General features: G+C 43.7%; 2 protein-coding genes across 2 annotated transcripts in view; one reads left to right on the top strand and one right to left on the bottom strand.

Moving 5' to 3' along the window:
* The window catches only part of SRPK1 (SRSF protein kinase 1), a 36,513-nt gene extending 34,887 nt beyond the window's left edge, over positions 1–1,626 (top strand). The window contains exon 14 of the mRNA XM_024766030.1: positions 961–1,626. Within this exon, the coding sequence (XP_024621798.1) occupies positions 961–1,145 (185 nt within the window). The 3' untranslated portion in view covers positions 1,146–1,626. The remainder of the gene's footprint in view (positions 1–960) is intronic.
* Positions 1,627–5,585: 3,959 nt separating this feature from the next.
* LHFPL5 (LHFPL tetraspan subfamily member 5) lies at positions 5,586–19,040 on the bottom strand. Its single transcript, XM_024766330.1, has 4 exons — positions 18,629–19,040; positions 13,720–13,956; positions 10,163–10,185; positions 5,586–5,598 (listed from the first exon to the last, which is right to left on the bottom strand). Exons 1-3 carry the CDS (start codon positions 19,038–19,040, stop codon positions 10,175–10,177), a joined length of 660 nt encoding a protein of 219 aa, XP_024622098.1. The 3' UTR covers positions 5,586–5,598; positions 10,163–10,174.
* Positions 19,041–20,149: the final 1,109 nt, after the last annotated feature.

The raw sequence follows: 20,149 nt of genomic DNA, 5'->3' as shown, positions 1-20,149 counted from the left end.
ACGAATTTCTTATGCATTCTAAATATATTTAAAAGCTTAAGTATGAAACCCTGACCTAGAAGGGACTAGAAAACTGTCTGGACTTTTTTCCATGGTTCCCTTTTTCCTCACAACCTCTACACTAGTGCTGAGAAAAACCATCTTTCTCAACACTTGACAGCAGGCATCCTCAGAAACATTTCTTAATGTTTCTCTTAGAGGCAGGAAAATGGTGAAGTGCTTCATAGTTTCTTCCTTGTGTGCAAAGTCAAATTAATGGCATGTACCAAGTAGGTAATTAGGCACTCACTGCCCACAGTAGAGACTTCAAATACGTGTCATGTAAGAAAAAAAATTGAAAGCAGCATTTACCTTAACAAGTCACTAATCATTGACCGTCTTTTTAAAAAAACATTGTTTCAAGGAGGCAAAAAGTAATGTTCCAGAATAGTACAGAGTGTGATGCAGCTGTATCTGAAAGTTTATTTGTTCTTTTAGTTTTGTTACTTTTATACATTTGACATAGTTTTAGCTCTTTGTTTTTTAATTACTGCCTTATTTCGAAGCAACATTTGCTAAACTATTGAGCCAAAAAAAGAGTACAAGCAAATTATTCTTGGTATGTGGTGATAAATTGCCTCTGAACACCGTATGAGACCATGCTGAGTATATAGGCATTTAATATTCATTTTAGTGAATACCTAGTTCCTGATAGGCCTGCCCAATTTGATTGGGACAAAAAATCCTGGAATGGTGGAGAAAAAAATTATTTTAAATTTTTAGGCCCTCGTGAAAAATGGAGACACTTCTTTCCAAGGAATGCATTAGAGAAGAGATGTGCTTTGTGAATGGAGAAGGATTAGATTCTGATGGCAAAATTTGATTCTTCATAGACTATCTGGATTAGTTCCTGCATTTCCACAAAAGGATCTTGTCACTTGTCAGTGTTGGTCAGTTTCTTTTGTACTCTCTTTACCTTAGGTGACCTGAAACACATCACGAAGCTGAAACCCTGGGGCCTTTTTGAGGTTCTGGTGGAGAAGTATGAGTGGTCTCAGGAAGAGGCAGCTGGTTTCACAGATTTCTTACTGCCCATGTTGGAGTTGATCCCCGAGAAGAGGGCCACTGCCGCTGATTGTCTCCGGCACCCTTGGCTCAACTCCTAAGCCCCAGCCCAGCACCGCAGCAGAGATCACACGCTGGCCCTCTGCCCCTCCCCTCCAAGCATTTCCCTCTTCCCTTTTCAGGGTGAAGCTCTTCCTTCAAGGGTTTCTAGGGTGTTTTTTGGTTTTTGTTGAATCCAACATGTTCATTTGGGTTTGCTTATTTGACCCTGTGGAAATCCCCCCACAGCCATTGGGCATCCTAGGTGAATTTGGCCTTGATTGGTCTCTGCCAAAGACTAATGGACTAAAATGTGAAACAGCCTCTCACCCTTGTACCCTTGTCTTTCCATTAGGACATCCTTTAAATTATAAGCATCCTTTTAAAAAGAGCTATGAAGATGTATGAGCTCATCCTTTTATTCACTGACTCTAAGAGTCAAATTTTCTAGTGCATATCCTATTGCCAGCATAAGGATGAGAAGGGGAAAGGTATTACTTCTGTGTACAGCAGAGATATTAAACTTGCTGTATCCAGGCTGCATCATCTTCCTGGATTGTTTCTGTTGTTTTCTATGTTCACATTTTTTTCTGCGACTTTTAAACTGCTATCTTTTTAAATGAGCTGTATAAACACCATATTTGGGTACCATTTTATCACTGTTCAAAGCACTGTCAAATTCCTTTCATCCTTTAATAACTCTAAGATCCTCGAATCTTCAGTCTGATTTTTGATGGAAACAAAAATGGAACCACTGACTAGTAGTTTCTTCAGAACCACATATATTCTGCAAACTGTCCTTTCCTATGTCTCTTCTGTACCCTACCAGCAGAGTTACTTTGATTGGCTCTTTGTTTTGTTTTTTGTTTTTGTTTTTTAATCCCTGGCTGGCACTTTACTCATTGCACTTGAGTTTATTGCCCCATAACTAAAGAATTCAGGATGACTCTAGAAAGGAAAACTGGATTTCAGAGATTTCCCATCTGAGAAGAAACTGTCCTAGAGTTCTCGGTTCTTTTACAAACAGTCCCCAACTTTTATTTACAGCTTTTTATTTACCTTGTCCAGAATTCAGCCTTAACGCAGTTTCCCCCTACGGCTTTGCCTTTCTCATTTTCTCAGAGGCTTCATTCAGGTCTTAAATGAAATCCCAGGATCCAAGAACCAAGGGGAGGGGGGTGGGATGGCACTTTTTTTTATTGTTTATTTTGAGGGTTGTAGGGTTTTTTTTTCTCTTTTTGTTTGGTTTAAGGTTAGCCATTCTCTGCTGCTATATCTTTGTATAATGTAAGTTTTAAATTTTGAGATGATTGAAATGTACTTGAGGCTTTTTTTTTTTTTTTTTTAAATGAGAAAAGGCATTGTGAATATTATTTTAGGATGGGCCTCTCCTAGACTTGCCCTAGACATTACATATATTCCTCGGGTCATATTGAAAAGCAAAAGAGGGACAGGATTGGGGTCACAGCTGCTTGTTCTGCACGGACCAAGTGGGCCTTGGGGATTACAGCATTCTCCAGAAGCGGCTACAGGACTCTGATTTACAGAAAGCCAAGGAGGTGCAACTTAAGGCTCTACTAGCAAAGCACCGATGAGACTGTTAGGTAGCCAACTTCCTTTACAGGAGATTGGAATCTAGATTCTGTCATTTATCTACCAACAAAGGCAAAGGAAAAAATGGTGCAATTATGCAATCCGTTTAACTCGTAAACATATTACCCTGAATAACTGGCCAGCCATTCATCGATCCTTGATGGATAGTTCTGAAATCAGACATGTTCCTATAGAAAGAATTTGAAGTGAGGCTGTTCTATGCACCTATCAAGAATAAAGAAAATAGATTGTATCAAACAACGGCAGGGAAAATCCTTCAGCAATTCTAATCCACTTTGGGTTTTCAGCGATATATACATCTAAAGCAATACCAGACTAGAACTGAATTCTTTTCTATGCTGTAAAATCACAATTGTGGAATTACAGGGATTCTGGTGATGACATTAAGGTGAACTAACCAAACACATCCAAATAGAAGGCCCTGTTTTAACAACTGACATGAAGAGAAATTTTAATAAGAGAACCTGTAACTTTTTGGAAATGTTTTCCCACCAAACAAGGGCTTTTCCTCTATCACTTAAGGAGCCAGATGAATTAAAAGCCGTAGAAAGAGGCAGCTGTAGAATTTGATCTTCCAAGCACCCCATCTACCTTTCCTGAACTCAATCATAATGTCAAATTGCCAGGATCTCACTAAAGGATTTCTATTTGCTGTCAGTAAAAAATAAAACCCCAAACACATTTTTATTCTTTCTACTGGTTGCATTGTCTGTTTTCTTTGTAAATGCAGTACAATAAACAAATTATTTAATAACCTACATGTTTCCAGGAGATTTCTGTTTATTTGTTGCCCAAGTTGATCTGACCTAGCTTCAGAATGGAGGAAAGGATTGGTTGAGTTGCTTTTTGAATTTAAATATGCCATGAAACTGTGTAACTTAAACACATGCCATTTTGGGGGGTTTGTAGCTTTGCTTCTATCTTTAAATTGGGTGTGGGGTGGGATTTAACAAAGTACATTTTGGAAAATGCTAAGAAAATTGTTATTCCCTACATTTGATACCATTTTTGCAGTATTTGTGGGGTTTTTTCCCCCACAGATCACAAAGTGCAAAATGTCAAAAGTTTTGTGAACTCAAAGGCACTGGACTGATGACCACTATTATACACAAGTTTTCATATACTTGTCTCATTCACCCCTCAGTATAAATTCTTAGAAATGGAATGTCTGGGGCAGAGAGTAAGCACGTTTTTAAGGCTTTTAATAAATGTTCCCTAACTTACGTGGGGAACAGTTGGACTGTTTTGCTATGACCAACAGTGTTTGAATGGGCCTATTGTAATCTCACTCATTTTATTCCTAATAGCCAGTTTGATTGCCCCAAAAGGGGAATCTCTTGTTTTAATTTGCATATTAGATGACTAGTGAAGTCAAAAGCTTGTTTCATGGGTTTTATTGGCCATTTGTAGTTTTGGGTTATTAGCCTACAATTACCCAGCTTTCTTTTGGCATGCTTCCCTATTTGATGATTTGGTAACATCTTTGTCATTTTTCCATCACATTTTCCAGTTTTTAATTTGCCTTTCATTTTTATTTGTGGTATTTCTGGGCTGTGTTGGGTCTTTGTTGCTGCACACAGGCATTTCTCTAGTTGCTGTGTGCAGGCTTCTCGTTGCGGTGGCTTCTCGTTGCGGAGCACGAGCTGTAGGTGCGCAGGCTCAGTAGTTGTGGCACGTGGGCCCTAGAGCATGTGGGCTTAAGTAGTTGTGCGTGGGCTCTAGGGCGCATGGGCTTCAGTAGTTGTGGTGCACGGGCTCAGTAGTTGTGGCTTGCAGGCTCTAGAGCACAGGCTCAGTTGCTCCGTGGCATGTGGGATCTTCCCGGACCAGGGATCAAACCCGTGTCCCCTGCATTGGCAGGCAAACTCTCAACCACTGTGCCACCAGGGACGTTCCTAGTTATGGTATATTTAATGTTATTCATAAAAAGTCCTCCAGCCCTGAACTACATAAACTGGTTTTTTTCTGTTTGTTTTAATTGAGCCATGCTTAAGACATATGTAGTGTGTTCATACTGTAGTGTTGACTAGAATGTAACCTGTTCAAAAAAACAACCAAAAAAAATGAAATTGGAATTCATCAAACCAGTATGTTCATCAGACTGATGAACTTAGGCAGTTCCTCTAAGCTTTGTGTTAAATGTATGGACCTTGAACGCTGAGGGTTTTGGAAAACTTAAGTTCTAAGGGAGCTTGTAGCTATCTCAAAAGAACTGTCAAACTGAGGTGGAGTTACAGCCCTGAGTGTCCACAGGGAGACCATTTAGCTGCTCCAGAGCCTGCCCAGGTTACAAATCGACTTCACTACTGCTCATTCTTTTATTTTTGACGCCTGTAGAGTCTTCCAGTTTGGCCTTATAAGGAAAGTGATTTGCTCTTAGAGTATCACAAAAAATTGATGATTTATTTATAATAGAATCTGAACTTATATTTACTCTGTAAATAAGGTCTTAGGACACCAGAGAAGTTTCAACAGTCCTTTGTGTTTTGCCCACCAATTTGGTGCCGTTGGAGTTAGCAAAGCATTGATAATTTACAGCTCTTTCTCAGTCTTCAAAGCAATATGAAAAGATAATATCTAAACTTATATAAAGATAATATATGAATCTTGAGACCTACTGAGGAGGAAGTTTGTTTTTATGTCACTTTAGTCTTGTTTTTAAAAGGTGGAATTTTAAAACAAGTGATAAGCATTTGTCTTTTAAGTCCTTGTGCAAATATTTATCCACACCAAGTCCTTATGATAACAGAAATATCTCATTTTAAAAAAAAACAATATTTGAGATCATTTTGTGTTTAGAAGTTTTAACTAAGTAAGCAAGTTTACATTAGTACCTACTCTGTTACTGACTGTACCATTCCTTGTAAAGGGATGAGGGTTTTCAATACATAGATGATCAATCTGATTTTATATCCTCCCAGGTTCAATTTTTTATCATAATCTTCTCTTTTGTCCTTAATTCATATCTAGTTGTTGCCCATTATAATACAATAACAAGCCTTGCCCTCCCATTTGGCAGAACTGGATTGTGTTATCAGTGTATCAGCTGCCTGCAATTTGAGCTATGTTCGTAGAAGTTGTGCCCTTAAGACATTTCATTGGCTGATTTGGATTTACTAAATATAGAGGAAAGTATGGTCAGTGTTGGAAATTAGTGGACCCTACTATAAATACTTGAGGTTAGGTAGCAAAAGTGGGATGAGTTTGAGGGTTAGGGCCCTTCATCTTCAGCAATTTGTTACAAAACAAACATGTATCCATCAGCATGTACGGTTACTAGAATCTAATCTTTGTTCCAGTAAAGCATTCTAGTAAATGCCCATTTCAGCAGAAAATTAATTACAAATAACTATGAGAAACAACTTTTTAAAATACTCCAATGATTCTCACCTCCTGGTATTCACACACTTGTGCAATTCCCTCACCTTTAACATGGGCTGGACTTTGTGATTGTTCTAACAATCAGATTAAGGCAAAAGTAGCAGGATGTCACTTAGATTTGGTTACAAAGGGTGCTTGTGTCTGTGCACCTGCTCTTGCTCTGTCTTGGAAGACTTGCTCTGGGGAAGCAAGTTGCCAGGTGAATAGCCCTTTGGAGAGGCCCTCAGCCAGCCAGGAACTCAGGCCTTCGGCCCAACAACCTGTGAGAAGTTGAGTCCTGCAGACAACCACTGAGCTTGGAAGCAGACCCAACACCTTAATTGCAGCCCTGTGAGAAGCCTTGAGGCAGAGACACCTAGCTAAGCCTTGCTGATTCCTAACCCACAGAAACTGAAATGTTTTAAGCCACTGAGTCGAGGGGTAATTTGTTATGCAGCAACAGGTAACTAATACAGAGATGCAAGATAATGAAAGCATTTAGGAAAGACACCCTTCTGGTTCACATTTCAGATGTAAATGATAAGGCCTTCTTACCTCTCTTGACCTGCTCAGTGCTAGTCACTGGTAAATCTTGGGCATCACAACCATTCCTGTGCTCCAGCACAAGGCAGAGGAAGGAGTAGAGTAACTCAACTTGGTTTAGAGGAGTGCTGGTTTTATTAATTTTTCTGTATACTTTCAAAGATATTTGAGGCATCTTTAAGAATTTAAAGGTAAAGCCAATTGAAAAGGGCTGATAAGCAGTTAATAAGTTTCAGCCAAAATCATTACTTTATTGGAGAGGTTGAATTCTGAGTTTCCTTGAAGATAAAGCAAAAGGTGAAACGCTGAGTCATGTGACTCAAACAGATTTAAGATTGTCCCCAGCACAGGTCATTAGTAAACATACACTCCTGCTTTGGTGAAACTCACTGCTCTTGAGAGCAAGGTGTAGGCTATTGGCAGATGCACCTTAAGCCCCCCAGAAACTTCTGTGGACCACCAGGGTTGCCATTTCAGTGAGAAATATTTTGAAGTTAGGGAGGCTTTTAGAAATTTTTCTTTTGCCTTTTATAAAAAGTAAAATTATGAGAAATAACTGAACAAATCTATCTAGAAAAGTCACACCAAAAAAAAAAAAAAAGTCACAAAGCTACAGAATTGGCCAAATTCTGTCACTCATCCATTCATCAAGCTTGCATAGGGAATTCCCTGGCGGTCCAGTGGTTAAGACCTCTTTTACTGCCGTCGGCCCAGGTTTGATCCCTGGTCATGGAACTAAGATCCCACAAGCCGCACAACCAAAAATAAAAATAAAAGCTTGCATAAAGTAGATGCCTGACAATGAAATAATTTTATCAGCACAAGAAAACATGAAAGTGATCATACTTAAATCCCATTCTAATAGTCCCCATCATCAACAACTGGGACAATGCTGGGATACTCATACCTAGCCTATCTGAACTAGAGAAGAAACACTGCACTGACTGGGCAGGTTGTCAGAGTGCACTGGTTAAAAGGCATCTTTTAAACCAGTGCACTCTGAATAATCCCTGCAGCCCAGAATAAGAAGCCTGTTTTAAGTGTCACTGCTGGTTGATCAAGCAACGTCCGTTACGGTTTTGTTCGACATTTACCCACTCTACCTGTGAGAAAACAGCACCCACGTTTTCTGTTTACTGAGGAAACAGGCAAAAGACCAGAAAAAAGCACTGTTCTTCCTGGATCATTCACTGCAGATAATCAACAAAACCCTGTTTCTATTGCAATACATACCATCCTCCGGGCAGGGAACAGCCTAAAGAATCTAGTCTTTGTCTTGGCATTTGCTACAGTGAAGTATTACCTAAATTGAGTTCCCCTCTAGAGACTGGTAAAAGACTCACCATGTAATGTACCAAGTCCAAAGTTGGCTTTTTTTACAGGAGAGTTCATCTATTACTCTAACAAATTACTTGGCCACAAGTAACAACTTTCCAAAACTGGTAACCCATTCTGACTGGGTCGGTGTGGACACTGAAAAAGTGTGATTTTTGGTTCCAAAGGGAAAAAAGAATTTAGTCTCAAAAGTTTTTAGATCCTAAAGTCACCCAATCCTGATGGATTCAGGTTCCGGTGACCTCTCCATTCCTTACCCATCTCTGAGCATCAATAAGAAAACAAACCTGAAAAGAAAAAAGCAAAGGACCCCCTAGACCTCAACCTGAAATGATCCAGCATGCTTACAGCCACCTCTTCTTCATCGCCCTCTTAGAGCTGGGTGTCAGTTTCTGGGTGCTTTCAAACAAGTATCCTCAGTGAATTAGACTGTTAGGGACTCACCTGGGAGGCCCCTAGACATAGACTCATCCTGCTCTCATTTTACGGAGAGGCCTCAAGAGGGTAAAGCAATTTGCTGGTGTGAAAGGATAGGAAGAGAAAGTGGGTACCCAGTCAGGAGAGTTAAACACATGTTTCTGAACATCTTGGATGTGGTCACTGCAGTTCTTCCTCGCTGGAGTTTTCCCGATACAGTAAGAGGTCTTGTCTCAGGAGATTGGCATCCTATAATGAAAGGCTTCAGGATTTCAGGCCTAGAGCAGCAGATACAGGGAAGCATGGAAGGAACAAGTTTCTGTTTCTGAAGAATTTGATTCCGTAATTTTCCACTGTCAGGGAAACAGATGACCTGTGGTATTAAAAAAAAAAAAAAAAAAAAAAAAAAGATTGCAAGATTATAGAATTTGACATTTTTTAAGCCAATAAAAACACAAAACTTCCCCACGTATGCTCACATTTTGATTCAGTTCTACTCCAGACATGCAAACTTCCTCACTAGTATATAAGATAGTATCAGTGTCTAGTCAAGTAAAAACTCAAAAGTGTCTTTTAAGATGTAAATAAATGTAGTGCAAGAAAAAGAAAAAAGCAGACAGCTGTAGTTAGCTTTGATTCAGTAATTCCACTCCAGAATTTATCAACAGGAGCAAAAAGTTATCTATGATAGCAGTGCTAGATGCCTAACTAAGGTCTTGTTTAGCAATGAAATGGTACACCAGTGCTGTGGAGTTTGTGGCTTTTAAAAACTTCAGTTAGGAACATGGCAAAAACATGAGAAAACGTTTATACTCTGTTTACTACTCGAAGTGTGACCCCTACCCAGCAGTGTATCACTGGGGAGCTGGTTAGAAATGCAGTGCTTGGCACCACTCCAACTGAATCAGTCTGAATTTTAACAAGATCCTTGGGGGGGGGGGGGAGAGGGACGATGCTAATTTATCATTATTCAAGAAAGTATGTCTATGTGGTCAAGGATGGGAAGGTTCTTAGCAAAAATGATCAATAAAATAGTTTAAAAGGAGATAATCCCTGCGACCCACACAAAGTGCCTGGCCTGCTGTAAGTCCTCAATAAATGACAGCTATCAGGGAGGTGATACTGTTGTGGGCTATTCCTTCTCTTCCTCCATCCCTCCCTCCTCCTCCACCCTTTCTTTCTTTTTAAAGGTGTTCCTTCATGTCCTTGTTAAGTCACATTTTAGAAACTGAAATGACAATAAGGAAATTAACGTGTTTCGTTTTCAACCAGACATTAAAATTGGTTAAATTCGTGTTTTGCTTTTTGCTTCAGCTATCAGGGAGCAGGGAGCTAAATTTAATACTCAATACACTAATTCTGTTAGCCTAGCTTTCTGTAATATTTGTTTTCTTCTCTATGACTTTTATTTTCTATTTTATTAGGTTTTCCACTATGTCTCTTAAAATCACGTAAACTTCTTTCTGAAAATAAGGGTCCAAATGACAATAATGATTTCTAAAAACAGTCTGTTCTTGTTTGCCAGGCTCCACAAAAAGATGAGTTTATGAAACCACCTGCCTGTTTTAAATTATTTCTCCTCTCCCTGTGCTTTTACCACTTCTCAAGATACAAGTAAAGTTAAAGGGTTCCTGTTTGTCCCTCAGTGAAGGTCTCAGATGCCAGCCAGCTCCTGCCCCCTCCCACCCCACAGCCACCCCCCTACCCCTTCTCTCCCTAGGCCCTACAGCCCAGCTTCCTGAGTCATCCTGCGAGGCCACAGCACTTCCAAAGGAACACAGACCACTCTCCAATCAAATTACGCACCAACACTCCTGTTGCTTCAGGCTTCCTCTGCGATAAAAAAAAAAAAGAGAACAGTACGTGTTTACAACCAAGCCTTGTTTTCAGGATAATTCCCTGCACACTATTCCCTCTCCAAACTAGTTCAAATTCCTCTTATTCACTCTCAAGAAAGCTTGCACTTTTTGTTCATAATGTTTATCAGCTTGTGATTCCATCTTGCATGATTGTCTTCCTTACTAGACTTAAGGTCCAAATGTAGACTTCCTCCCTCACTGTACCCCCTGGACCTAAAGGTGTCAGTGGGCACCTGGAGCACAGGTCCTATTATTGGCTGGGCAGATGGATGATATAAAGAGTGGAGGTACTGGAAAGACAGAAGGTGGAGAGAACTAACATTTATTCATCACCTAAAATATGCAGGTATTGTTGGTGCTTTATATACACTATCTAATCCTCAGCACAATCTTTTATTTTTTTGAGGTATAATTTACTAACATAAAATTTAAAGTATACAACTCAGTGGTTTTTAGTGTATCCACTACATTGTGCAACCATCACTACTATCTGCTTCTAGAACATTTTCATCACCCCCAAAACACCCTGTGAACTTTAGCAATCACTCCCAATTCCTCCCTCTTCCCAGCCCCGGGGAAATACTAAAATTTACTTCCTGTCTCTGTGGATTTGCCAGTTCTGAACATTTCATATAAATGGGGTCATACAGTATCTGGTCTTTTATATCTGGCTTCAATGTTTTCTTCCACACTATAGCAATTACCAGTACTTCATTCCTTTTTATGGCTGAATAATAACTCATTGTATGGATATACACATTATGTCCATTCAGTCATCATATGCATGACTGTTATGCTACTATGAACATGTGTACAAGTTTTTGTGTGAACATGTGTTTTCAATTTTCTTGTGTATATACCTAGGAGTGGAATTGCTGGGTCACGTGGTAACTCTGTTTAATCATTTGAAGAACTGCCATTCTGTTTTCTACAGCAACTGCACAATTTTACATTTTCTATAGCAACGTACGAGGATTCCAATTTCTCCACATGCTCATCAGTACTCGTTATTGTTCATCTTTTTTGTTACAGCCATCCTAGTGGGTGTGAAGTGATATCTCATTGTGGTTTTGATTTGCATTTTCATAATGACTAATGATGTTGAGTATCTTCTCATGTGCTTTTTGGCCATTTGTATATCTTCTTTGAAGAAAAGTCTATTCAAATCCTTTGCCCATTTGGAACTTCCCCAGTGGTTAATACTCCATGCTCTCAATGCAGGGGGCCCAGGTTGGATCCCTGGTCAGGGAACTAGATCCCGCATGCTGCAACTAAGAGCCCGCATGCCACAACTAAAATCCTGCACACGGCAACGAAGATCCCGCGTGCTGCAACAAAGACCCGGTGCAGCCAAATAAATTAATTAATTAAAACTGTGTACTTAAAAAAAAAATCCTTTGCCCATTTAAAAAATTGGTTTATTTTTTATTATTGTTGAGTTGTAGGAGTTCTTAATATACTCTGGATACTAGCATTATGATTATGATTTGCAAATATTTTCTCCCAATCTATGGGTTGTCTTATCACTTTCATGATGGTGTACTTCGAAGCACAAAGTTTTCAGTTTTGGGCTTCCCTGGTGGCGCAGTGGTTGAGAGTCCGCCTGCCAATGCAGGGGACACGGGTTCGTGCCCCGGTCTGGGAAGATCCCATGTGCCACAGAGCAGCTAGACCCGTGAGCCATGGCCGCTGAGCCTGCGCGTCCAGAGCCTGTGCTCCGCGATGGGAGAGGCCACAACAGTGAGAGGACCGTGTATGGGGAAAAAAAAAAAAAAAGTTTTCAATTTTGATGAAATCTAGTTTATTTTTTTCTTTGGTACTTGTGTATTAGGTGTCAAATCTAGGAAACCATTGCCTAATCCAAGATCTAAGAGTTTTATAATTTTATATCTTACATTTAGGTCTTTGATCCATTTTGAGTTAATTTTTGTATATGATGTGTGGTAGGTGGCCCAACTTCATTCTTTTGCATGTAGATATCTGGTTGTCCCAGCACCATTTATTGAAAAGAGTATTCTTTTCCCCATTGAATTGTCTTGGGCACCCTTGCTGAAATCAGTTGGTCGTAGATGTTTGGTTTTATTTCTGGACTCTCTATTTTATTCCATTGATCTGTATGTCTGTCTGTATGTCAGTACCACACCATCTTGATTATTGTATCTTGCGCAGGCTCAGCGGCCATGGCTCACGGGCATAGCCACTCCGCGGCATGTGGGATCTTCCCGGACCGGGGCACAAACCCGTGTCCCCTGCATTGGCAGGCGGACTGTCAACCACTGCGCCACCAGGGAAGCCCCTCTAGTAAGTTTTGAAATCAGGACATGTATGTCCTCCAACTTTGTTCTTCAAGATTGTTTTGGCTGTTCTGGGTCTCTTGCATTTCCAATTGACAAGCCGATCCTAAAATCAAAAAGCCAGCTGGGATTTTGATAGGAATTGCATTAAATCTGTAGATCAGTTTGGGGAGTATTGACATGTCAGCAACATTAAGTCTTCTGATCCATGAACATGGATATTTCCATTTACTTAGGCCTTTTCTTTAAACAATGTTTTTTAATTTTCATGTACATTTCATTTACTTTTTTGTTAAATTTATTCCTAAGTACTTTATTCTTTTTGTTGCTATTGCAAAAGAAAATTTTTAATGTCATTTTCAGATTGTTCATTGTTAGTGTATACAAATACATTTTTGTATATTGTTCTTACATTCTTCAGCCTTGCTGAAGTTGTATGTTAGCTTTAATAGTTTTTTAGTGGCTTATTTAGGATTTTCCATATACAAAATCATGTCATCTGCTAATAGAGATAGTTTCTCTTCTTCTCCAAAACAGATGTCTTTTATTTCTTTTTCTCAACTAATTTTCCTGGCTGTGACCTCTAGTACAATCTTCAATAGAAACGACAAGAGCAGACATCCTTATCTTGTTCCTGAGTACAATCTTGTGAAGTAGGGATTTTTTACCAATGAGGAAAAACCTGCCTCCTACCCTCTAATGAGGAGAAATGAGGCTCAGATCAGAAAATGGATATATGGAGAACCCCCAGGCTACTCTAACCCAAGGGGGCTAGGCTCCCACCATCTGCAGTCCAGGAGCTGTCACATCTCTGCCCTAACTTGTCTTTCCTCCTTCCCCAACAACTCATCATCCCCTTTGCTCACCTGTTGTTCCTCTCTCCACCTAGCATACTGCCCTGTTATTTCAAGACCCAGCCTCAGTGCCACCTATGGGAGGCCACACCTAGCTCCCCAAGCTGGACCAGGGCTCTCTCCCCTGTAGGCCCTGCGAGTGCAGGGGGACAGGGGGACACGCTTCTATCACAGACAGCCTCTGCCACATAGGTCTGTCAATGCCTTATCGCCTGCCAGCCTGCAACCCTCCACTGGCCCTTGGCATCTGCAACAAGGGCTGTGTTTGATCGGTCTTGGTGTCCCCACCCTTGGCCAGTGGCCAAACCTCAGGCACCTGGCAGAGAGGAAGCCTCACCTCCCTGGGGTAGAGAGAATTACCTTGTCCATCGGCCTTATAGTCATCAGGGAGCAGCTTGTCCTGGCGGTAGCCCAGCACAAAGGCCAGGAAGGAGAGGATGAGGGCGTCTCCAATGCTGAGGATGGCCAGCATGAAGGCCCAGCGGATGGTGCAGTGGCCCAGTGTGTATTTGCCGGTCTGCTCCCCACACATGCGCCGTACCTCACTTGAGTCCCAACCATCTGGGTAGACCAGGCAGCCAATCATCAGGCCTGTGGCTGAGGGGGCAGGAGGGGTACAGACGGTGTCAAGCTGGGTGTGCTCGCCTGCTGCCTCCCACCTTGCACTGCTGTCATCGTGTCACCTCCCTTCTTCTCTTATTAACAGCCTTGAGAGGCACAAGGGGTAGCTCCTGCCATCCTTCTCGTAGAACACGGGGGAAAAAACTGAGGCTCCAAGAGCTAAAGCTACTTGCCCCTGGGGGCCAGTGGTCAGGGGTGGAGGCTGAGAGCAGAGCTCCTCAGCCCTGGGAGGTTCTGCCACAGCACCAGGTGGTCCTACCAGGCCCTCAGCCGTACCCCTCACTTTGGACTTGACGAGGCACCTGGCTTCAAAGTCCTCCCAAAATCTGGTCCCAGCCCAGAGAACTCATCACTCCTCAGATGTACATTTGTTCATACTCCAACATCTCTGAAATAAGTGTAATAACAAAGCTTTAGGCTACAATTTGATTAGAAGTATTTTTCCTTTTTACAGCACATAGAATAATGGTGTGTCCTACAACTCAGGTATCTTAGATTGAATGAATACAGGAAGTTTTCCAGCCCCATCTCTGGCGGCTTCCTTCATGAACCTTCCATTCAAGCAAACAGGTCTCCACACTATTACCCACTACGGAACAGTGCAGTTATCCACACTTCCCTGAATGTGTTTAAAATGCTGATTCCCAGGTCAGGGTTGGGTTCAGGAATCCCTGTCTTTAAAAGCACTCTTCTGGGTGATTCTCTCAACAGGAAAAGCTGGGAAACACTAGGGAAGGCTGCCTGGATCTCAAGCCCAGCTCTTTACTAACTAGCTGTGTGACTCAGAGCAAGCTACTTAAGTTTTCTTGCCTCAGTTTCCTCATCTGTAAAATGGGAATAATAATAGTATCTACCTGTTTGGATTGCAGCGAGGTTACAATGAGTTAATATTGGAAAAGTGCTCAGAAGCTTGCCTGACACATAGTTGGCATTTCCTGAGTGTTAGCTAGTATGCCACACTGTGCTTTCATTGATTTAGCATTGACAGCCAAAAATTTCATCTTCCCCGCCTTCCCTCCACTACTCCCACACCCGCCCACCAAATTTCCACCCCAACTTAGCTGCCCAGACAGGTACACATTCCTGGGATGTGACTGGGGCAACCCAAAGACAACCACCAGGCAGGCAGGGGGTGCCTTCCTTCCCTTGTCTGTGCCACTTTCCCACCCCTGGCCCTCCTTTCACAGGCCTGGAGGCTCTTTAGTCCCAAAGCTGTGCCCTACCTGGGAGCCCCATGGAGAAGCACCTCGCAGGACCCAAAGTCACCAACCTGGGGCTCCACTTGTTCTTGCAAGGAAGGTTAGCAGATCAAACAAAAGCACAACGAAGTGTAGAGATCAAGGATCCCACCTCCCCACCTAAATGTATCAACCGTCCTTGTTTTTATCTAGGAGGAGCTCATTTACATACTTCTCTTATAGATTACAAAATACTTCATGTACCATTTTTCTCTCGACCCTTACCACAGTTCTGTGAAGTAGGCCATGTATTAATATCCCATCTTCAGATTAAAAGACTGAGGTCTCAGAAACCGAGTGAGTTGCCCCGTCATTTAGCGAGGGCAGAGCCAAGACCTGCTATCATGGCTCCTGACTTTCTTTACTTCAAAGTTAATTCCCCCAGCCTCCTAGACTGACATCTCTCCAAAGAGCCGAATGTATTTAGTGGTGACATTTTAGACTTAGTGACAAACAGGAAGATCCTTAGGATGGAGGAGGGGGACCCTCCCAGAGCTCTTTGGTAAAACCTGTGCTCTTCCCCACGTGGTGTGTGACAAGTCCTCTGGTACCTGGCATGGCCCCCTTCTCCTTCTATAGCACCTCCCTACAGGGGTTCAGAAAAGATCCCAGGGCCTCCGACTTGGAAAAAGGTTGTTACTATGGGTGCCACAGCCCTCTAGGAGCACCCCACCCATCTACCTGGGCACAGTGGGGGTCCATCCCATCGTGGTGTCTCAGGGTTCTAAATAGAGGCCAGCAGGGTATTCTCAGGCAAGTTTACTTACCCTCTCTGACTTCCAGTCTCTCGTCTGTAAAATAAGGATAATAATACCTGACTCGGAACAGGGTTATGAGGGTTAAGCGTGATCATGTATAGAAAGTGCTTACTGCAGTGTCTGGTACATGGTAAGTGGCCAATTAATGTTAGTTGTTGCCATTATTATTGGCATTGAAGTCAGATGGAAGCAACCTCGATGGATGTGGCTGTCGTTAGACCTGTTTACAAGTATTTCAGGTACATAGTAGGATTATACTTCCTCGCCTCTCTCCCTTGAAGTTAGGCAAGTTCATAAAAATTCCTTCAGCCAATAAAACGTGAGCAGAAATGCCGTGTGCTTTTCCAGGCCAGAGCATTTAACTGCTGATGGAGACTTTCCAGAGCTCCCTTTCCCTTCGCAATGATGACAGCCAGATGACAGCTGATGCTCCATCAGCCTGGGTTCTGGAAGAGCCCAGTGAGAGCAGAGCCCTCCACTGATTCTCAGTGAGCGTGTACCATTATCAAGAAATAAACCTTTGTCATAAGCCGCTAAGATTTGGGAGTTGTCTGTTACTGTGGCATCACCCCATCCATCCTGACTGATAAAGTTGTTTTGTGTTTTTCTTGTTTAGTGAGCACCTACCATGTGTCAGGCACCGTGCAAGGTGTTTTCCATGCATTACAACATCCCATCCTCGCAAGAACCCTGTGATGGGGGTACTGTTGCTACCTTCTACAGATGAGTTTAATAGAACTCAGACAAGCAAATTGCCCCACCTGTGTTTTCAGGATCTGGGGCCACATTCTGCCTACACCTGGCATCCAGAAGCTCAATTAGCTTTGTTAAGCTACAGCCCCACCCTGCCCCATTCATCAGTCCTCCTTCCCTTTGTCAAGTTACAGCCCCACCCTGCCCCGTTCCTCAGTCCTCCTTCCCTTCTGCTGCTCCCTTCCCTGGCCCCAGGCTTCTTGGCAAGGTTAAGCCAACTGGTTTAGGTCTCTTCAAATGGAGGAATCTCCCAGCTGCTGGCTGTGGGGCACACCTCCTCTTCGCCCCTCCCTTTGGCTCATCTTCCCTTCCCCAGCACGGAAGAATGGAACACGACACCACCTTTGCTCTCCCCCAGCGTAAATGTTTCATGGGATGGCACCTGGCCACCTCTGCTATCGGTGTCTTCAGCTGCATGACCCAGACAGGGTCTGACTCAAATGGCCTGGTGACCCCTCCCCTCCCCAGGCCCTCCCAGCACTGCCTGTTCAGCAAATGGCACCTGTTGCAGGAGGTTGGGGGAGTGGGACAGTGGAGAGAATGGGAGAGGGAGGGTTGTGTTTCCAGCATCCCATAGCTCTGATACGGAGGACCAGCTGGCAAGCGTGCCAGGGTCCATTCTACTCCTCTTTGTCACAGAACTGCTAAATCTTCATTCTCCCTTCTTCCTCCCCACTGTCCACTGAGACTTGCCTCATCCCTGCCCCAGCCTCTCCCTCATCATATAGACAGAGTACAGAGAGAGAGAGATGGCAGGGGGATTGGGGAGGCAGCTCTGGAACCAGGTAAGTAGCCGGAGTACAAGATTCAGAGTCGGAGGTTCTGTCCCTCACTACCTGTGTGCTAAAAGACAAGTTACCGGCTAAGAGCCTCTTCTGTAAAACAGGAGGAAAACCCACCTCACTGTGTCCTGATGAGGCTCCTCCAGATGATACATGTGAAAGTACTTTACAAATCATTACACTTATGTAAATGTGTGCCTCAGTAAAAAATGTCTTTGGAATACAGCTAGTTCTTGGGACTCACTGCCTTTATTCTATTGCCTTTGTTGCCAGATGATCTGCTGTAGCATTGGCTAAGTCTTATCTTCTCTCTCAGTCCCAGATTCCTCATCTATAGTTGGGGGGAGGATGCTATAGCTCTCTAGGGTCCCCTCCAACTCTGACAGTCTTGAGTCTACATGTTTGGTTGTATGGGATTCTGATCCCTATTCCATTCTCCCTGTTAACACTGCTTCTCATTCTAACCAATGATGTCAAGATGATTTCACTCTAGCCTTCAGTCCCTAACAAGGCTCCTGGACGTTTCCCTAGTATGGACAGTCTGTGTGTGGTCCTTGGAGGGACCAAGGGCTGCAGGACAAGGTCTTAGGCATCCCTTTCTGGGCTCTAGAGGAGAGCAGGACCAGCTGGCCCAAGGACCCAGTGACCTGCCTGGGGCCAGGAACAGGAAAAGGGGGACAGGAAAGGCCTTGCCTCTGAACACCACCAGTAGCCACCTACCCCACATAGTTCTAAAAGACCCTATTCCCCTCCCCCATCACAAAATATCACTTCCACTTGCCTCAAATGCTCACACTTGCTGCATCAAGTATGGAATCCTATAATTAGGGAACAAAGACCTTCACTCTACCATAAGTGACTTGCTCCTGGGCAAATCATTTCCCCTCTCTTGACCTCAGTTCCTCATCTACAGGAAGAGGAGGTTGAACAATTTGATCTCTAAGGCCTTTCTGGTCTCAGCCATCCTAAGACTCTCTAATTACTCTTCCAAGGCATCTGCAGGGCATTGAGTATGGCTGCGCTATAAAGGAGGACAGCTGAGTAGGAGGCTCAGAGACTCCACAGAAGGTGGGTCCCTGCCTGCCCTCCCGCTATCCCTCCTGCTATTCCGGCTCACCCGCAGCCAGCTGCATCCATGCGCAGATCTTGTAGACAGTGGCCGTGTTGCAGACAAAGAACAGGCTGAAGCAGATGATGGAGCCAATGATGAGGAACATGGCCAAGGCCACAAAGAACATGGCAGTCTTGAAGGCTCTAGAGGGGATGGAGGAGAAGTCCAGCGGGCCACCCTTGCAGATAAGCTCAGACGACAGCACGTTGCCCACGCAGTAGGAGAAAAGGCCAAAGTAGCCTGCCTGGGGTGTGCTGACGCTGTCACCTATCCAGTAGGGCTGGATGAAGAGCGCCATGACCAGCACGGAGAAGCAGATGGTGAGTGTGCCCCACATCACACCTATGGCCCTCGAGTTCCGCACATAGTTGGTATGGTAGATCCTGGCTGCCTCCTGGGCAGGCAGCAACTTCACCATGGTGAGGGCACTGGGTCCTGGGCTGGGGACTTGTGGGCTGGAAGTGGCTTTGCGGATGGATGGAGGCCCGGAAGTGGGTCACCCCTCAGCCAGGTTTGGAGAGAAGGCGGAGGTCAGGGCACAAGGTAAGGCTCCCTCCAAGGTCGAAAAAAGAGGACTAATAGGACAGGGAAGATGACCTTGGCCTCTTCAGGGGAAGCTTGTCCAGGTGCCTGTGTCCCCTCTTGCTCTAGCCGGGGTGTCTCCTGTCTCCTACCTCCTCTCAAACCCGCCGTGGTCTCGGGCCTGCTGGCGCCGCCCTGCCCCGCCCCCAATGCCAGCTGAGAGCACCAGAGAGCTCCGCCCGCTTCGCGCGGCCCGGCTCCTCCTCCCTCCCTCCTCCGAGAGCACTGCTTTCAGCACCGTGGCCAGCGCCTCGGGACTCTGGGCAGAGATAGGTGCAGAGCGGCCGACCTACCCACTGCACACCCGGGCCACTGGGAATCAAGGCCCCCCTTCACCCTCCTGAGCAGGGAAGGCAAGAATTGAAGGCCTGAGGCTGCGGTTGTCACATTCCTCTCGCTTGGTTTCCAGCCGCAAAAGCGATTCTTGAGCGCAGTCCGTATCCCATCCCACCGCTCCCTGGCTCCCTAGTCATCCTCCCGGAACCTCCAATACCCCGGAGGCCAGCAACGCCTTCCGGGTCACTGGTTTCTCGTCCCTATCACTCAATCGACGATTACTAAGGGCCTATTGTGTACTATGCCCTATGTTGGAGGATATCTTCCCTCAGCAAGAACCATAGAATAAAAAGGACAGAGCCCCTGCTCTCAAGGACCGTGAGGTATTTACATATATGTAAATATATGTGTATTTGCCATGCAGACTGATAGGGTGATAATAGAAGCTACAAAGTAAAGAACAGTTCTTATGAGCCTTCTCAGACCTTAACATATGCTTTTTGTTCAATACAATGTCTTCCTCCTCTTGTTTATGTTGTTGTTGCCTATTTCTTTTTTTAAATTTATTTTTTATTGAAGTATAGTTGATTTACAATGTTGTGTTAATTTCTGCTGTACAGCAAAAGTGACCCGGTTATACACAAATACACGTTCTTTTTTAATTCTTTT

This window comes from Neophocaena asiaeorientalis, unplaced genomic scaffold (assembly GCF_003031525.2).
Source record: "Neophocaena asiaeorientalis asiaeorientalis breed wild unplaced genomic scaffold, Neophocaena_asiaeorientalis_V1.1 scaffold46, whole genome shotgun sequence".
In the NCBI taxonomy this organism is placed as follows: domain Eukaryota; kingdom Metazoa; phylum Chordata; class Mammalia; order Artiodactyla; family Phocoenidae; genus Neophocaena; species Neophocaena asiaeorientalis.
The sequence above is the reverse complement of the archived record's forward strand: the minus strand, read 5'-3'. Positions and strand labels throughout refer to the sequence as shown.

Excerpts from the sequence above, each read along its gene's own strand:
- LHFPL5 (XM_024766330.1), bottom strand. The coding sequence starts at position 19,040 with ATGGTGAAGTTGCTGCCTGCCCAGGAGGCAGCCAGGATCTACCATACC. Across the intron at positions 13,957-18,628 it reads ATGGATGCAGCTGGCTGCGG|CCACAGGCCTGATGATTGGC; the intron begins GTGAGCCGGAAT and ends CTGCCCCCTCAG.